General features: G+C 41.2%; 6 protein-coding genes across 6 annotated transcripts; 3 read left to right on the top strand and 3 right to left on the bottom strand.

Moving 5' to 3' along the window:
• Nucleotides 1–274: 274 nt before the first annotated feature.
• Nucleotides 275–2055, bottom strand: I206_106689 (uncharacterized protein; the record flags this gene model as incomplete). The annotated part of the gene is made up of 7 exons (XM_019159116.1): nt 275–415; nt 482–564; nt 616–727; nt 791–897; nt 970–1555; nt 1626–1736; nt 1801–2055. The coding sequence occupies 7 exons, from the start codon at nt 2053–2055 to the stop codon at nt 275–277; spliced, it is 1395 nt and encodes a 464-aa protein (XP_019007788.1).
• Nucleotides 2056–2443: 388 nt separating this feature from the next.
• I206_106688 (uncharacterized protein) lies at nt 2444–4115 on the top strand (the record flags this gene model as incomplete). The annotated part of the gene is made up of 10 exons (XM_070203382.1): nt 2444–2572; nt 2647–2739; nt 2810–2986; nt 3048–3134; nt 3189–3254; nt 3317–3417; nt 3471–3491; nt 3553–3749; nt 3819–3927; nt 3992–4115. The coding sequence occupies 10 exons, from the start codon at nt 2444–2446 to the stop codon at nt 4113–4115; spliced, it is 1104 nt and encodes a 367-aa protein (XP_070059483.1).
• Nucleotides 4116–4600: 485 nt separating this feature from the next.
• I206_106687 (uncharacterized protein) lies at nt 4601–5904 on the bottom strand (the record flags this gene model as incomplete). Its single annotated transcript, XM_019159118.1, has 4 exons — nt 4601–4729; nt 4803–5234; nt 5315–5527; nt 5599–5904. 4 exons carry the CDS (start codon nt 5902–5904, stop codon nt 4601–4603), a joined length of 1080 nt encoding a protein of 359 aa, XP_019007790.1.
• Nucleotides 5905–8063: 2159 nt separating this feature from the next.
• I206_106686 (phospholipase B) lies at nt 8064–10550 on the top strand (the record flags this gene model as incomplete). Its single annotated transcript, XM_019159119.1, has 7 exons — nt 8064–8279; nt 8355–8512; nt 8602–8776; nt 8887–9344; nt 9437–9614; nt 9686–10045; nt 10125–10550. The coding sequence occupies 7 exons, from the start codon at nt 8064–8066 to the stop codon at nt 10548–10550; spliced, it is 1971 nt and encodes a 656-aa protein (XP_019007791.1).
• Nucleotides 10551–11505: 955 nt separating this feature from the next.
• On the top strand, nt 11506–12459 carry I206_106685 (uncharacterized protein; the record flags this gene model as incomplete). The annotated part of the gene is made up of 2 exons (XM_019159120.1): nt 11506–11554; nt 11621–12459. The coding sequence occupies 2 exons, from the start codon at nt 11506–11508 to the stop codon at nt 12457–12459; spliced, it is 888 nt and encodes a 295-aa protein (XP_019007792.1).
• Nucleotides 12460–13103: 644 nt separating this feature from the next.
• Nucleotides 13104–15350, bottom strand: I206_106684 (uncharacterized protein; the record flags this gene model as incomplete). The annotated part of the gene is made up of 8 exons (XM_019159121.1): nt 13104–13514; nt 13569–13928; nt 13990–14170; nt 14220–14411; nt 14489–14754; nt 14826–15000; nt 15049–15203; nt 15261–15350. The coding sequence occupies 8 exons, from the start codon at nt 15348–15350 to the stop codon at nt 13104–13106; spliced, it is 1830 nt and encodes a 609-aa protein (XP_019007793.1).
• Nucleotides 15351–17074: the final 1724 nt, after the last annotated feature.

The raw sequence follows: 17074 nt of genomic DNA, 5'->3' as shown, positions 1-17074 counted from the left end.
TCAAATTTATAACATCCTTTAGCTGATACTGATTATGATGAATTAAATTAGCTATTCAATTGTCTGATTCGCCTTTCCTAGTGATAAGAAAGGATGAACCCGATCAAATATCACCGGAGTCCTTTGAATATCTGCATTCTAATCATGATTGTTCTGTGAATTATCACTATTGATTGAAGGCATAATACCTAACCGTATCGAACCGTAGCTTAGCAATCAAGGGAAGGGAGAGGTAGACTAACGAATCCGATTTGAAGGCATGCATCTATATGAATCATACTTCTACAACATCAAGATCATCATCGTGATCTTCCGTCTTCTCAACCTTGACAAGTTCGGATACATGATCGGCCTTCGTATCGTTACCTTCATCCCTTTGCAAAAGATTGACCAGTCGCTCTATCGAATCGATGATCTGTGTAATTTTGAGGCATGTAAGTACTGCCTTGCGCAATGGAATTAGCCACAAGCCTAAACTCACCTGTTGATCCGTTTCACTCTTATGCAATTCTCTTACCACGAAATATGCCCCTCTGTTTCTTAAAGCTTCCCTACCAGTGAAAGCTGCGCGATTGTCAGTTCGGGACACTGATGTTCATCCGACAGCTGACTTACTAGTGGAAAGTAATAGAAGAATCTCGATACCCATCATTCTTAAGACCGTGTCCTTTTCTCTTTGTTTGTCAGGCGGTAAAAACTGTAGAGTAGGTGGTAGCTTCTCCATGTCCTAAAGCAAAGCAGTCGTTAGCAATTAGTCCTCTGACACCCCTTGGATTCCTTGCCCACTCACTTCGATATCGTACTCTTCGGGACCCATAAGCGGAGCTAAAACGTAAGGCAAAACGTCTACACCTTTTACCCTTCTCGAAGGGTCAGACGGTAATCTAACACGGTCCTCTGCGGTGAACTGTGTCAGCTACAGTCGAGTCGAAACTTTTAAAGGCTTCGAATGAAGTCATTTAGACTCACGTTCAGAAGCCAATAACCAGCCCATACTACCCCTATCCATCGCACAATTCTTGATACATCCCAATGCACCACCTCTTCTTATCGTGTCCGGATGTTCCGTATAGACCACTATCTTAGATAACAGTGGCTCATCCTCCTCACTTGGCTCAGCCGTTGAAGGGCTTGGAAAAGGTGGACGGGGTGTCAGGAGGAGCGGTCGAGTTGATGGTGCCATCGATATATTTGCAAATACCGAGGCTAAGAAATGGCATTCTCCTTTACGTTTCGCTTCTTTCTTTCCCTCTTTCACACCTTCACTAGCACCATCTTCGAAAGCTTGTACCAATGCCCTTATAGCGTCTATCTCAACTTCATCTGACTGATCTACTTCTGCATTTGGAGGTAGGTATGATGGATCTCGATAATCTGGATGAGTCGTGGATGAGGATGATGCGGAAGCTGGAAGGAAATATGGAGGGTACTGTTTAGATTTGGGTAGAGGTACAAGTGGAACAGATAAGTTTGTTAAGCTTGAAACGAGAGATGGATGAGACGTCAAGTTGGATAGTAGCATGGATGTCAATGGGGATAAAGGTGAAGTGGTGTTCTGCGTGAGTAAATTGATAAGCAAATGAAATCAAGCTAATTGTCAATTGAGTGTATAGTTGATGACTTACAGCAGTATATGACACCAGCCAGACCAAAAATTCTTGGTCTACAAGATGTCGAGCAACCGCAAGTGTATCACTTAGATTGATCAAAGCAGATAACGCATCATGAGCTATAGCCTGTACAAACGGGATTTGTCAGCATTTCCCGCCGTTCCAAAGTGGATAGCTAACTGAGACGTACTGCTTGATCTTTGCATAGGGTAGCCAGATCTTTGATGGCTTTGACCTTGAGTTCATCGCTCTCTTGCCCTTCTTTGCGCTTGTTGGGCAGAAGTCCACCGCCGTTTGAGCTGATTCCAGCGAAAGAAGAAGGAATGAAAATATGTCTTTCGGGAGAATTTTTAGGTGTATGTCCGATGAGATTTTGTAAAGCCAAATGTCGGACTGATGGATTTGGCTGATCCAAGAATTGAAAGAGTTCTGTCAAGGTTGTCATCTCGTGCTATAATCCTCTGTAGGTGTATTTGTTTCTCATAAAAGCAATGATCATGACGAAAGAGGTGTCAAAAGTAGGTAAAAAAGCCTTTGACTTTTGGAAATTTATTTACGCTATATCATTCACTTTCCCACGGTAATCACCCTTCAATGAAATATCACCGTACTCATACACCTCAACACGCTCAAAAGATTAATCTCAAAACACTTGCTTGCCTTTCAGCATCTTTCATCAAACAAATCAATCTTCAGCCTCAAACTCGGGTCGGAGAGCACTGCAACGCCCTGCTTATATCGGATCGAGCCATTCCGCTGTATCATCTTTTTTCCCAGAGCACCGGCGGTGTCGATCTCTTCATCTTTCGCAAATCCTATAAATACCCATCAAAATGCTCAGCTCTGCTTTCCGAGCTCCAGCAAAAGACATTGAGCTCACAAGTCCGCCACCTGATTCTGTGTCTGCCTTAGCATTCAGTCCAACAGCGGATATTCTAGCCGTAGCAAGTTGGGATAACAATGTATGTTCAGCTGGCCGTTGAACCTCGACTTCAAGAGACAGATCAGCTGATTCAATGAGCAATATGCTCTGTAGGTGAGGTTATACGATGTGAACTCGCAAGGACAATCACAAGGGAAAGCAATGTACTCGCATCAAGCACCCATTTTAGATTTAGCATGGTCAAAGGTCAGTCAAACTCGTCTCAACCCGGTTCATTTGTCATTTGTCAACACTAACAGTTCTCTCATTATTTTAGGACGGCCAATTCCTTTTTTCAGCAGGATGCGATAACACAGCTCAAATGTATAATATACAAACTCAACAAGCACAACAAGTAGCTCAACATGATGCTCCTATAAAATGTATTGAATATGCTGAAGTGCCGGGGAGTGGACCAGTTCTGATAACTGCAGGGTGGGATAAGAAGTTGAAGGTATGCATGTCAGCTGAGATATCGATGTCTTCTTTCAAGCTGATACACCTCTCTCTCTTAGTACTGGGATCTTAGATCACCTAATCCTATAGCCACTTTAGATCTATCCGATAGAGCGTATTCGATGGACGTAGCTCAATCTCTTCTGGTAAGTCAGCTATTGCTACTGGTTTTCTGAGCAATAGCTGATGATCTGCTTTAGGTGGTGGCTACTGGTGACAGGCAAATACATGTTGTCAATCTGTCCAGTCCTACTACAATATTCAAGGTCAGTCATTTGCTATGTTCTACGCTCTTTCGGAAAGCGGCTGACCCATATGTATGTTTTAGTCTATCGAATCACCGTTGAAATGGCAAACAAGGGTTGTCAAGTGCTTCCCAACCGGAGATGCGTACGCTATAGGAAGTGTAGAAGGAAGAGTTGCCATTCAGTGAGCAGTGTGTGCGCAGACTTTCCGGTCACAGCTGACACCTTTGTCGTTAGATATCCTGGTGGCGACGAGAAGTGAGTATTAGCATCTGGATCCAGACTATGAAATGGATATAGCTAACACTATTCATTATAGGAAAAATTACTCATTCAAATGTCATCGATACGATATACCCACGGGAACAATGCCTGGAACACCCTCAGTATCTGGATCTCAGCATGTTTTCGCTATAAATACAATAACGTTCCATAAGACTCAATATACTTTCTGTACAGGTGGAAGTGATGGTAGTTTGACATTCTGGGATGGCGTAGCAAGGACAAAGTTGAAGAGTGAGTCGATTCTCCTCTATGTTGTCATATGGTATCGTATCTTGATACTGATGTGTTCATCGAACGTAGCTTTCTCATGTAAAGATCTCAGTAATGGAGATACAGATGCTCGACCTCCTCAATTTGGTACACCAATTGTTGCAACTTCTTTCAACCATACGCATGAAATTATAGCGTAGTGAGCTCTGTGTCTCCACGTCGAAAATCGTAAATTGTACGCTGATCATAACAATTTCCCATAGCGCATTCTCATACGATTGGTCGAAAGGTCATGGAGGTGTTCCACCTGCAGGTAGCAATATTACCAAAGTCATGTTACATCCTGTGAAACCGGAAGAAGTTAACAAAAAACCACCTAAGAGGTGATCGACTTAGGTTGTGGACAGGAGAGAGTCTAGTGATCACTGAGTGAAGGAACTTTGAGGTTATCGGATGAGTGGAAGTCGGAAGAGAGAGAAAGTATGTAGAAAAATTCGTCTGATGAGGAAGTTTGACGAGATACGAGCGAAAAGAGCTATCACAAAGTTTATGGAAATCGACGAAATCTCAAGTGGTACGTTATATAGCCCATCTATGTACATGTTTTGCGATTCTTTTATGGATCATCGTAGATGTAAGGATGAGAGATGCATCATGATTATAAATGAAATCATGTTCCCAGTTCAACGATTGTAAAACTATGCTGATTTAGACCAGATGAAAGGTACGAGGTTCCTTTGTGAATGTCCATTTCGCCGATATCTATCCAAAACACGTATCCGCTGGACGATATTCCCGTTGCTCTTAAGCTGACTTCAATATGCTATGCTTCTTTGTTTACTTGGTGATTTGCAGGCGAGGCATTTCATCGTTTACAATTTTCCTGTTTGAGCTTTCCACCAAATCTTAGGAGCTAATTTCCAATCATGTTTAAGTAATTCAGGTGAAAAAACATCAAAATCTAAAGCTTCAAGTCTTTTTAGATAATTTTCAGCAGGGACCTAAAGTTCACACCAAAGAAGCTTAGATTTATTTTTGTATCAAAAACGAAACAAGGAGGAACAAAAGACTTACAGCACTTAAAAAGATTGGAATTACATTATCAGGTTTTACTTTACCTGAATTTTCTTTTAAATCCCTTCTAGCAGTAATTAATTCATCCATACCTCTTGTACCAATTTCTAAAATTGAATCTTTTAATCCATTAGCTTCTGAACCTTTTCTAAAAATTTCTTCTTCAATTAATTTATATTTTTCAGATAAATCATTAGGTATATTAATTTGTTTTTTATTTGAAACTAATAAAGGTAAATTACGAAGTAATGATATTGTTGTTAATAAAGTTGATAAATGTGATAAAGTATGTGAAATTTTTGAATATTCAGAATGATTTGGTGATAATAAAATTGGTAATTGACCAAGTAATAATGAAGTTGAAATTGGATTATATGTATTTAAATGAGATGTAAGTGTTGTTGAAGAAGGTGGAAGTGAAATTGTTTTAGCCTATATTTCAAATTTAAAATCTTTTTAGTATTTCTAAGCTATAAATTAATGATGTGAAAAGAAGTTTATTTTTTACTCACTCTAGTTTCTATTAAATTACTTAAATAATATTTTTGAATAGGTCTATTCCTTTTTAAATCTCCTAATAAAATTGCAACAGGATGTTGAGGAATTTTTCCAAAATCTTTTTCAGTAGAAGAAAATATTATTTTTAATGTATCTCTCCAAAATTGAAATCGAATTGCAGCTAAAGCAGGTTGAGTAATAGTTTGAGTGACTAAATGAAGTTCTATCTTTATGTGTTAATATTGGAATGTATTAGCATGAGTATAAAATCTTTGATTGATTTTTATATATGACTCACATTAAAAGCTCTATAAGCTAAAAACCAAGATCTTTCTCTTTTTGGCCAAAAATAACTACATAACCAAGCTTCAGGATCTAAACGTTGAACTAGAGATGAACAATATTCTAAAGGTGCTTGAGGTCCACCTTGTGTAGAAGGTATTTGTAAATTGGTTGATGATGATGATGATGATGATGATGATGATGTTGATGATAATGACGATGATGATGAAGCATAAGTCCTATGTGATATTGGTCTAAAATTGTTGAAAAGTTGTACATTTATTTTGGATGATCGGAAAAATATCGAACGAAATGGTGTCATTTTCTGCATTTTTTGACGCTAATCTCTTTCAGCTCTATTTTTTCTTGGCTTTACGGTTTTAGTGAGTGTCAATACAATATCATACACCAATATCACTACGAGGGATATTACTATATTCGATAATGAACGAGGAATTGGTAAAATGCTGATCGAGTGTTATTCATAATTGTCATCCGGCGGCGAATCGTACCTGACGTGTATTTGAATCAAATTGATAAGATAACACTAACTTAAACGTCATACAATGCGAAGAATCAATTGACATTCAATTCAATAAGCATCAAGATTAAGTGCATGATGATGATGATGATGGTGGTGGGATCCGGAGCGTATGGCAGACATATACCAAACAGCATTGGGCATACACAGCAAGATGGATTTATGAAGTAACGAAGGCTGATTGAAAGAGCATAGGATTGTCTTGGCTTCCTGACAAAGTACCCTCTCTGACATCTGAGCTCTTTGGTGATCATGCAATCCTATTTTCATCGACCTGCAGAAATTCTAGACTCCACATCGGGAAGGATAACAGAGCGACCTCGGTCTCGAGTTTATTGGATAATTGCTTGCCTAGTCATACGATCAGCCTTTCTTTCTGGCTTGGACCTTTTCATTCACGATCATCCATTTCGGCCGTCTTCATCGAAATTTTGCATGACAAAGTCACCGTTCAAAAGTGCTGCTCTTGGTGGTGGTGCTGACGGTCTCCACTTGAAGGTTTTCGAAGGTTGTGGACCAAAGCATCTATTCAAGACCTACAAAATACGCCCAATGAAGCCTTCTCAAATTTACAATTCGGTCTACAGTTGATATTGTCTGCAGCAATAAGTCTCGAGCAAATCTGCTTTCATGTCCCAACGATTTCACTGATACAGCTTTCAGGGAGAAACTCCCGACCAGAATACCATTCAAGATGTATCGATTCCGGCTTAATGTTACTGAGAAGATAAACAGTGTTCTCTATTGGGATGGGTTTGCAAGATCGTGCCTGTACTTCATAAGTCGGTGGCTGCGTCTTTGAATCATACATTACGTCTTCGACATCAAGTCGTAAGACCATTTTCGATTCGAATAGAATATGTGAAGGGCTATTCATGACGGTTTTGGTTGGCTTCGAACAACATCTTCCCAGAAGACTTTGAAAGGGAATCTCCATCGCAACAGCTTATGTAAAGCTGGGTTATGGTATGATACACGATCGTACGTACATTCTTCAATCTTTTAGATCAAGTGCTAAAAGAGTATGCTTAGGATAGAGGGCGTTGACAGGTTATCATTAAGATCTTCAAACTTTTATTGTTGCTAGGGGGATATCACATACCGGTGAGAAAGCGGTCCTGCCGTTGTAAGAATGGTCAGGACAGATGTAAACATAACTCTTACAGCACTGATAAGTCGCCTCAAAAGAAGAGGAAGTCATGGCAAAGAAAAGTAAGATCACATTAAATTGGGTATTAATCCAACAGTGGACAGCCTCCACCCTGAGTAAAAGAGTAACCCGCAAATGCCGCTGTTGCACGTGATCGATCGAGCTCACCAGGGGATGGCTCAACGCAAAGACATGAACGCCATGTTTAAGCTTAAAGGCGGGTTCAATTGGGTATGAGACTTCGCTAAAACCCGAAAACCCAAAGGTAAAATGTTGTAATAAATAAATCGATGGGATGTCAGTGCCTACGAATGCTTTCTAGCGTCATTTCCTAAAGTTTAATCGTTATTACCGTTGATCAACGTTAATTTTCAGGACTTTTTAGAGATCAAGTAAAAAGTTGTGAAGAACGACGTACGCTGTAATTAATGTGATGTGACTCACCCACCTCACCTCAATTTAGTCGGCGCCCGAATAATCGTCACTTATTCATCAAGGAAAACTGCGAGAAAAACTTGAAAGATCAAGAAGCATCAGAAAATCCTTATAAGAAGACAAGTCTCCCATTCGTGCAGATCAATCATCTTTCCCCTCATCCTTTGTATCGCTTTTCCGGATTGGCATTCTTGGCATCATCGCTTCATCTTTCTGTAGCTCAATAGTCAAGTATATATAGTATAACTCACATTTTCGTTCTCACTTTCGTTTCTTTAGTATTACACCTTACATATATTTGTTAAAATACTAGATAACCCTCGTGTGACATATACTTGCCTCGACATATCTCAACATGATCACACCAGCACTTCTGGCTATTCTGGCCATACCCACTGCATTCGCCGCTCATCCACTCTCACGAGAGGCCTCAACTAGAGAAATTGAAGGATATGAAGGTCTTACAAGAAGAGAAGCTCAGGAATTAGCAATCAGATCACTGGGTGACAAGTCTTATGCACCTTATCAGGTAGACTGTCCCACTGGATTGACTTGGATACGGAATGCTACTGTAAGTCAACTCCTACTTTCCCAATCCTGCATAAAATACGTCTGTGCCTGTGTATTGATTGCGTGCACTTTACAGGAAGGGTTATCTCAAGGAGAAAAAGACTTCTTGACCAAACGAGAACAAAAGACCGGACCTGCCGTCAATACTATGGCTTCTTCCCATGGTATACCTAATCCTCCTAGAACACCTAGCATTGGTGTCGCCTTAGCTGGAGGAGGATATAGAGCGATGTTGTAAGTTATTTCACGATCTTCGTTCCAAAATACCAACTCCTAAAACCCTATTCTTATGAAAAGAATGCTAATTTCATGAATGATTGTAGGACCGGTCTAGGCGGTGTCATGGGAATGATGAATCAGTCATCTGAAGGCTCTGCTAGTGGTCTTGGTGGTTGGTTAGACGGTGTCACCTATTGGGCTGGTTTGAGTGGTGGAAGTTGGGCAACGGGAACTTTCATGGCTAACGGCGGGGCATTGCCTTCGGACTTGTTGACCAACGTGAGTATCATATCTGAATGAACAATCTGATTAATCGTGTTCCACCGATATTCTCACCCATCCTCATATCGATCATCCCTCTATAATATAAGCTGACATCGTACTCATAGCTTTGGAATTTGGATTCCAACCTGATTTTCCCGGATGATGACAAATTATCCTTCTACACTTCTTTGGTGACCGAAACGAACGCAAAGAAAGATGCAGGATTTCCAACCCAACTTACCGATTTATGGGGACTTGCAATCGCTTCTCACATGTTACCTACCCAATATCAATTATCCAATACCCCCAACTTGACTTTCTCTCAACTCCCTTCAGTAATTTCACAATTGGGAGACGCGGATTTACCTATGCCCATTATTATCGCTGCTGAACGAGAAGCTGGGGAACTAGTTGTTGCTGAGAATGCCACTGTTTGGGAATTTACACCTTATGAATTTGGTTCTTGGGCTTTTGGATCCGTTCAAAAGTCGATTGGAGCTTTTACCAATTTAGAGTATCTGGGAAGTGAACTAAATGGAGGACAACCTAATGGAACTTGTTTCAAGGGTTTTGATCAATTATCGTGAGTAATTAAGGGCTTTCTTGATATTTCTCTATAAATTCATCAGTACCTGCTCCTTAGTATCTGCGAAGACTAATTCAGGTTTGTGATAGCTACGTTATGGGAACCTCTGCAACCCTTTTCAATGGCGCTTTGCTGGCAATCAACGGTACTGATACAGGTCTAGTTACCGGGCTCATTGAAGGTTTCTTGCAAGACCTAGGAGAGGATCAGGAAGATATTTCGAGGGTACCTAACTCATTCGCCAATTACAATTCCGGCGAGAACCCCGTGAGTGCATACGCGCTCTGCAAAAATGGTGCTCCTTGTACTTTCAGATCATGCTAACTTGTGTTACCTAGATTGCCGAACTCGAATACATCACTTTAGTAGATGCCGGAGAAACAAATCAAAATATCCCAATTGAACCCCTTCTAGTCCCTCTCAGAGAAGTCGACGCCATCATAGCATTTGATTCTTCCTATGATTCCACCTACATATGGCCAAATGGTACTGCACTGAGAACGACTTTCGAAAGAGCAAAGGTTTTAGCCGAAACTACAGGAACTAACATTCGAATGCCTGAAGTACCATCTGAGAATGGATTTGTTAATGGTGGATACAATACAAGACCAACTTTCTTCGGATGTAACGATACTACTACACCTTTGATCATTTATGTACCTAATTATCCATGGAGTGCAGCTGCTAACACTTCGACTGTGAGTCTGCTTTTCCCCTCTTTCAGCCTGTGTTAAATCATATTCCAAAAAGGCAAATGTGCTGATTAGTTTTATATAGTATCAATTAAGTTATACAAATCAAGAAGCAGAAATGACATTAAATAATGGAATGAGATCATTAACTTTAAATGGATCAATTGAAACTTGGCCAAAATGTTTTGCATGTGCATTAACAGATAGATCATTTGGATATACTAGTGAAAATAGAACATCAGATTGTCAAAGTTGTTTTGATACTTGGTGTTGGGCAGGAGATGATAATACAACAACACCAAATACTTATGAACCTGTTATAGGTAGTATACCACCTTGGCTCATCTCAAAAGGTTTAACTACAAATTCGACTTCAACTCCTACAAATGCAAAAGGTGCTAATACCACTAGCAGTACTCAAACAACTACCAGTGGTGCTGAAAAAATTAGTTTATCATCTGGAATAATGATGATAGGTGGTTCAATCGTTGCGTTGGGAATGTTATTGTGATCAGACCTAGGTTGATGTACGGTGGGGATTTACATATAAGGCTTTTTAAGTAATTAGCATGTTTGATAGAATTACTGTATCGAAAAGTGGAATCTTTATAATTCTAATGAACACATATTATGCATGGACGATTATAGTCAATATGAACAGTGCATGTCATCATGTTCCTTTATTCCACACATATCGCAGCTCACTTATGGTCTAGAATAAAGTGGGTCCTCCATTAGCCTATACTCAAAGGAGGCGGACAAGTTATTACAAAGTTACTTCCGTATTGAAAAGTCCTTAGAACACTTTAGGATATCCTTTTGAGTCAGAAAAGAATTTGAAACACTGCTGAAAATCGATCATCGTCATCAAATCTAATTGGAAAAAAATACAGTAGTAGTAAGGATCCTTTGAGAAGGGTTTCCAATATCCTCGGCGTGATCTTGTAGAAAAGAACAACGGAAAGAACCTTTGATGTTCATTTAGATTCCCGGTCACATGATGATGGCCTTCTCTATCCTTCACTCAAAGGTATAATAATCAGAAAATTGAGCAGGTCTGATCATTATCGAGTTGATCAGATCGGGATTATGGGAAATATGCAATCCCTTGGACCGAATCATCAAAGGCTTTTGAACGGATGTGTACCCGAGTAATGGCGACTAATAATTAGGGGAAAGAGAAAGTCCTGATTATTCTCATTAGCTTGTCAATCTCACTGGAAGGGGTCGATAATTCCCATAAATTGTCACACGAAAGAAGACAATGTTCCCGTTTCTTTGTCTATGTTGAACTGTTCCAAGACATAAAAGAATCTTATATAAAGCTCTGTTCGCAGCCCACCTGGATCATCCATTCTTTCCAAATAAGTCATCAATCCATTCCATTCCTTCATTTACCAATAATAGATCATATACTATCTATTTTTACCCTTTTCACGTAAATCACTGTTAAACTTTATCTCAAGATGAGATTCACACTCGCTTTTAGTATTATTACCCTCTTGGCATCTACCTGTAAGTACGAATTGGCAATCTCCTCAACCTACAAACGAATATGATGTTTACCTGGCTCCTTTTTAGCCGTACTTGCCGCTCCGGTTCCCAACACTGAAGGTCCTGCTACTACTGAAGTAGCAGCTGTTCCTACTTCTTCAGCTCCAGCGGTTCCTGCTACCACAAGCTCTACTCCAACTGAAGAATGTTCTGAAGATTGCGAATCTCCAGCTGCTGGCACAACTGAAAATGCTGCTATGGCTACTACTTCTCCTGAAGCTGCTCCTTCTTCTGGTGGTTCAAGTGGTGATACAGGTGATATGGGAGGTACACCTATTCCATCTTCTGAAGCTCCAGCTGCACCTGCTCCCGCCCCATCTTCAGAATCTCCAGAATCTCCAGCTGCACCTGCACCATCTTCGGAATCGCCATCTCCTGAATCTCCATCTTCGGAATCTCCTTCTCCATCTACCCCTTCATCAGGATGTGAAGGTGAAGGATGTGAATCAACTCCTTCTACTCCTTCATCTGGCACAGAATTACCATGCGATGAATTTGGTAATATCATTGGAGGTGGTGGGAAAAGTTCTTCACCGATTGGTGGTGGGGGCAGTTCACCAAGTGGAACGGGTGGATTTGGAGCTGATTGCGATGAATTTGGTAATCCAATTGGGGGTGGTGTTTCATCATCTTCTCCTGTAGGAGGAAGTGGTTCTTCTCCTAAAGGAAGTGGTGGTTCTTCTCCTGGTGAAAGTAGTGGTTCTTTTCCTTCTGGAAGTGGTGGTTCTTCTCCTTCTGGCTCTGGAGGAAAGGGTGGTGAAGATTGTGATGAGGGTACTGGATCTACTGGTTCTAGTGGATCTAGTGCTCCAGGTGAAGGTTCTACTCCTGGTAAAAGAGAAGTCGACAATGAAGTTCTCGCTTAAAGCAAATTACTTCTTCTAACCATAGATATCATCACTGTAGTAATTATGTGAATATACATTACTTAAATACCTAGATACAGTATATATCGACGACTCTTTCCTCCTGTAAATTCTGGACATTCCTCATAATCGCTATAACTCTTATCTCCTCTACCAGAGACCTCCATTCTCTTTTTTCCGTAATATGTCCATAGTCTCTTTCCTCTATTTGGACATTATGCATTGAAAACCTTGCTTATATCAAAGTGTATGGGCGGATACTCATAGACCAGACTTTCGACGTTGTATAAATGATCCTGACAGCTGAAGCACAAAGTGAGAAAATCCGCATGTCCTAAGGGTTTTTCAACAGAATCTGAAAATCGTTATTGCGAAGGATATAGATCTTGACGAGGAAGTCTGCTGAGTGGCTTTGCGCAGATGAGTGAAGTAGATTATATAGGTCTCAAAGGGAGAGTCGACTCCGGAGTGAAGAATCAAATCCTGTCAGAACGCCTAGTGAGTTTTCCATTTCAGGTTGATCGCGAATCGATGCTATAATAGTGTTTCATGCACTTGCCTTTAACATAGAGTCATGAATTTATACAGTATATATAGATGAATCAAATGACTACCTGCTATCTGAATCGCTAAGATTTGTATATTTAGATCACACCCATCTTCTTACCTACAATTTTGATAACATTTCCAGTCCAATCTTTCCATCCGCCTTCTCTCAAACCAGCCAGCTTCTCATTAGCCCAATGGTTCGATCCTTTCTTACCATCCTCAAATTCTGGTTTAACTAATTTCATTTTTTCCAGCCAGTCCGGAACACCCAACACCGGATTGTACTCTTTCGGCTTGGTATCATCGCTAAGACCATCCCAGCAGAAAGTATCAAAACAATCTTGACATATTCCCGTTCTATTTTGCGGTGTGTAGTAAAAAGATCGATCAGTCAAAGCGCAGGATAGACATTTGGGCCATATTGGCACAGTTTGATTCAGTGTTAGAGATCGCATTCCGTTCAACATAGTTTCAGTGGCAGAGTGAAGATCATAATCTAGTTGAAACTAGAATGAAGCGAAGTGTCAGCAAAGGTGATATGAAGTCATACTCCAGCTCACCGTGGATTTATTCGAGTAATATGTCCAAGGATATTGGGGTATATATACAATTAACGGAGTCGTGGTGTCCTCGCAACCAAAGAAAGTGGGTCGAGTATTTAACTCTCCGTTCACGAACCCATTGGCAGTTGGCACATTTGGCATTTGAATTTTCGTGTCTGCTTGTTTATCAAGAATATGTGCACGAGTGAATGTTGTGTGAATTGAGCTTCCATTTGGCCAACTGGTTGCAGTCTGTCTAGAGGCATCGAAAGCTATGATAGCATCTACATGACGTTCTGGAACCAAAAGAGGTTCTAATGGGATATTCTGATCTGTCTCTCCTGCGTCGACCAAGGTTAGGTACTCGAAATCTTTAAGCTGAATTCGATTGAATTAGCAAGAAAAGACGATGTCAATCAAGCAAGATTTTATAGCTCACAGGATTTTCCTGGTCCCACCAGCCTTTAAATGGATTCGGTATTCTGCAAACATCAAATCGATCTTCGCCCACGGCCAACAACATATCCTTGACTGCTTTCACGATTATGTTGTTAGAATTGGTCTCGTTCAATTCTAGCAGAAGACCATTGAACAAGGTGGCAGATGTACCAATGATAAAGCTATCGAGGAAGTCAGCAATCATACGTCTCATCTTTTAGTGTGCCATACCCTAGGTTATCCAGTCCTGTGACGCAAGTGCCTGTTGTCTTTCCATCGTAAAGCGGTGTACCAAGATATTCTACGGGCATGAAGCCTCCGGACACTTTTTTCTTGGACCCAAATGCCCATGATCCGAATGAATAAGGTGTGAACTCCCATACAGTAGAATTTTGAGCTACAACGAATTCGCCTTCTTCTCGCCTAATTCTCAATAGAAACAATAGATCAAATCAGCTAATTTACCTCCTATACCAAAGTTGAGTGACAAAGAAACTGACTGGGAAGCTATGATGATAGGCATAGGCAATTCTCCTTCCCCTAATTTTCGGATTAATTCGGGTAACTGGGATATAGTCAGATCAGGATGTCCCGCCATCCGATATTGCTTAGGAAGAAGCTGTTCTCCCAGAGCCAAGGCCCAGTAGTCTGACAATTGTGCTGGAAAGCCCATCTCCTTTTTCGCATCGACTTCACCGATCAAGTTGGAGTAAAATGAGAATTTATCATCTTTTGGATAAATCAGATTGGATTCTAAATTCCAGACCTAATCCGATCGAAAGAAGATGAGCAATGTGGGCTGTGACATTCTCAGATCGACGAAATCATCCCACTCACCTTAGTGATCATATCGAGTGGTATCATTCCACCATTGGCTATCCAACTTGCGGTGGCCCATGAACCCCCGCTTAAACCTGCCAGATAGGTAATTGCGTCCGCCCATCCACCTGTTCCCGCTTTGACCGCTTCTTCACTCTCCTTGATCAAACCCATCATACCACCTAGTCCCGTACTTCATTCCATTGATCAGTCATTATTCGCGCATCGGGAAACAACTCACATCATAGACCTATATCCCCCTCCAGAAATAGCATAGCCAATTGTAGGTGTGCGAGGTGGTACGGGAAGTCCATGCTTGATCATCATATTCTTCACAGCTTGTTTGACTACCTGTTCCCGCTTCCTGAGGAACGATTCTTCTTGCTTATCCAGTCTCTGAGCAGCTAAAGAATGAACAGGCGAAAGCCGAAAGCTAGATCAGAAAAAACTTACGTTGGCTGTCCATATCCATTCCCGATCTTTTGGACAAGTAACGTACTTAGGTGCATAACTTGTATCTCCACCAAATAAAGTTCGAGCCATGTTCCGTTCGTAGGAAAATTCGTCAAAGACCCATTGAGCCGCATCTACAGTGAGTTCATGAGGCCCACGCATGGCTGACACGAAGAGTAAGTAGAGCGTAAGAAGGCATATGTGGATTAGGTGTCTCATAGTATATCAAGCGAGATCATGTATGGAGTGGCAAAAATGTCGATCAGTTTAATCGTTAGGTCTTAGGAACGATAAGGTTAAATACATAACCAAGAGGTGTGGACGATTAAAGTTTGGCTTGGGAAACTGCGAGATTTGTTTGCGCCTTGATCGCTTCGGCTCGCATCAGCAGATGATCAATGCTTAACATTAGCTTATCCTTTCGGGCTGTGCGCATCAAACCCCAAAGCTTTCGTGGCTTATTCTCTCCTCCTTCTCTTAGATTACGGCGAATGAAGGATCGTCTTAGAGGAGTGGGTGTGTGGCGACCGGCATACCCGAAAAGGGTCTTATTTTCTTTGTGATGATCAAGAAGGATCTCCTCGTTAGGAGAGAAATAAGTAAGGCGGCCAAGTACAACGAGCAGGTCCGCCCAGTCTGGGTGTCGGGAAGGAGCGTTGTATGTTTTGGTCAAGCTACTCGTTTTGCTTTATTGAGACAGCCTTGTGACGAAGAACTAGGTCTACAATTGTTCATTGTCCCACTCCAAGTATGACACTCTAGCCCCCGAAGCCATCGTGTCAAGACATTTTTTGTTATCTTCCTGGTCTCGTCCAGTCAAATTGGAAGTTGGACGCTGAAATTGTAGTCTTCAATTTGCACAAAGGATGATCCTCAACTAGATTCGTCATGAGCAACAATGAAGGCTACTGTACTGTATACAGTATATGCATGTACCAAAGTTATGGAGCCAGTGAATGCGCTCGACCCTATCTATGTCATGTCAAGCCAAAGCCAGCACCCTATGACGTTCATGTATCCTTTTTGACCTTGGTCGAGGTATAATGGACTGTTAGCCATGACGAATGGGCCTTCAAATCCCTCAAAGGATAGTCGTACACTGGGGTAACAAGCAGTATCTAAGCCTATTGTAGTAGATGTACAGTATATATAAGGAGACAGAATAAGCATTTTCTGCACGGATAATATCTATTCCTCAACATCAAAATACACAATCATCATGGATGACTTTACAGACACGACACAGTCCACTATGGATCCCATTGGGGGCAAGCCAACAGTCAATCGATCACACAGCAAATGGTATTGTAGCGTTGAGCCCCAGGGGAGCTGTGGAACAATCCCGAATTTTGCGCAGGGAGACCCAAATGGCATTTATCTATGTTCCAAACATGTAAGTTTCTTGACTATAGTGGATGTATGTTTCTCCTTCTGATTCGCAAGTCAATGACAGGCAAGGCACAAAGAACACTTGACAAAGTACGCGGAAGAACGCGGTGACCTGCATGAAAATAAAACAGTGCCCAGCTGGATAACCGATACTCTGGAAGCAACCAAGGATCCCATACATGGGGGTTACAGCAAAAATTTACAAGAACATTTAGTAAAGACATTTCCACCGAAAATCTGTCTAGGGCATACAACGGGGAGGCGAATAGGGGATACGAAGGGGAGGCGAAAACAAGGCGCACCGGACGATCATCAGTGGACCAAATGTGCAAGGGAATTGAGTCGGGGCCAAAATACCAAAGAGCTCCCGCTTTGCAGCGACTGTGTGAGTTGACTTACGATCACTAGAGGATCTAATTACTTCT

Source organism: Kwoniella pini, chromosome 9 (assembly GCF_000512605.2).
Source record: "Kwoniella pini CBS 10737 chromosome 9, complete sequence".
In the NCBI taxonomy this organism is placed as follows: domain Eukaryota; kingdom Fungi; phylum Basidiomycota; class Tremellomycetes; order Tremellales; family Cryptococcaceae; genus Kwoniella; species Kwoniella pini.
This window is presented reverse-complemented; position numbering and strand designations above follow the sequence as displayed.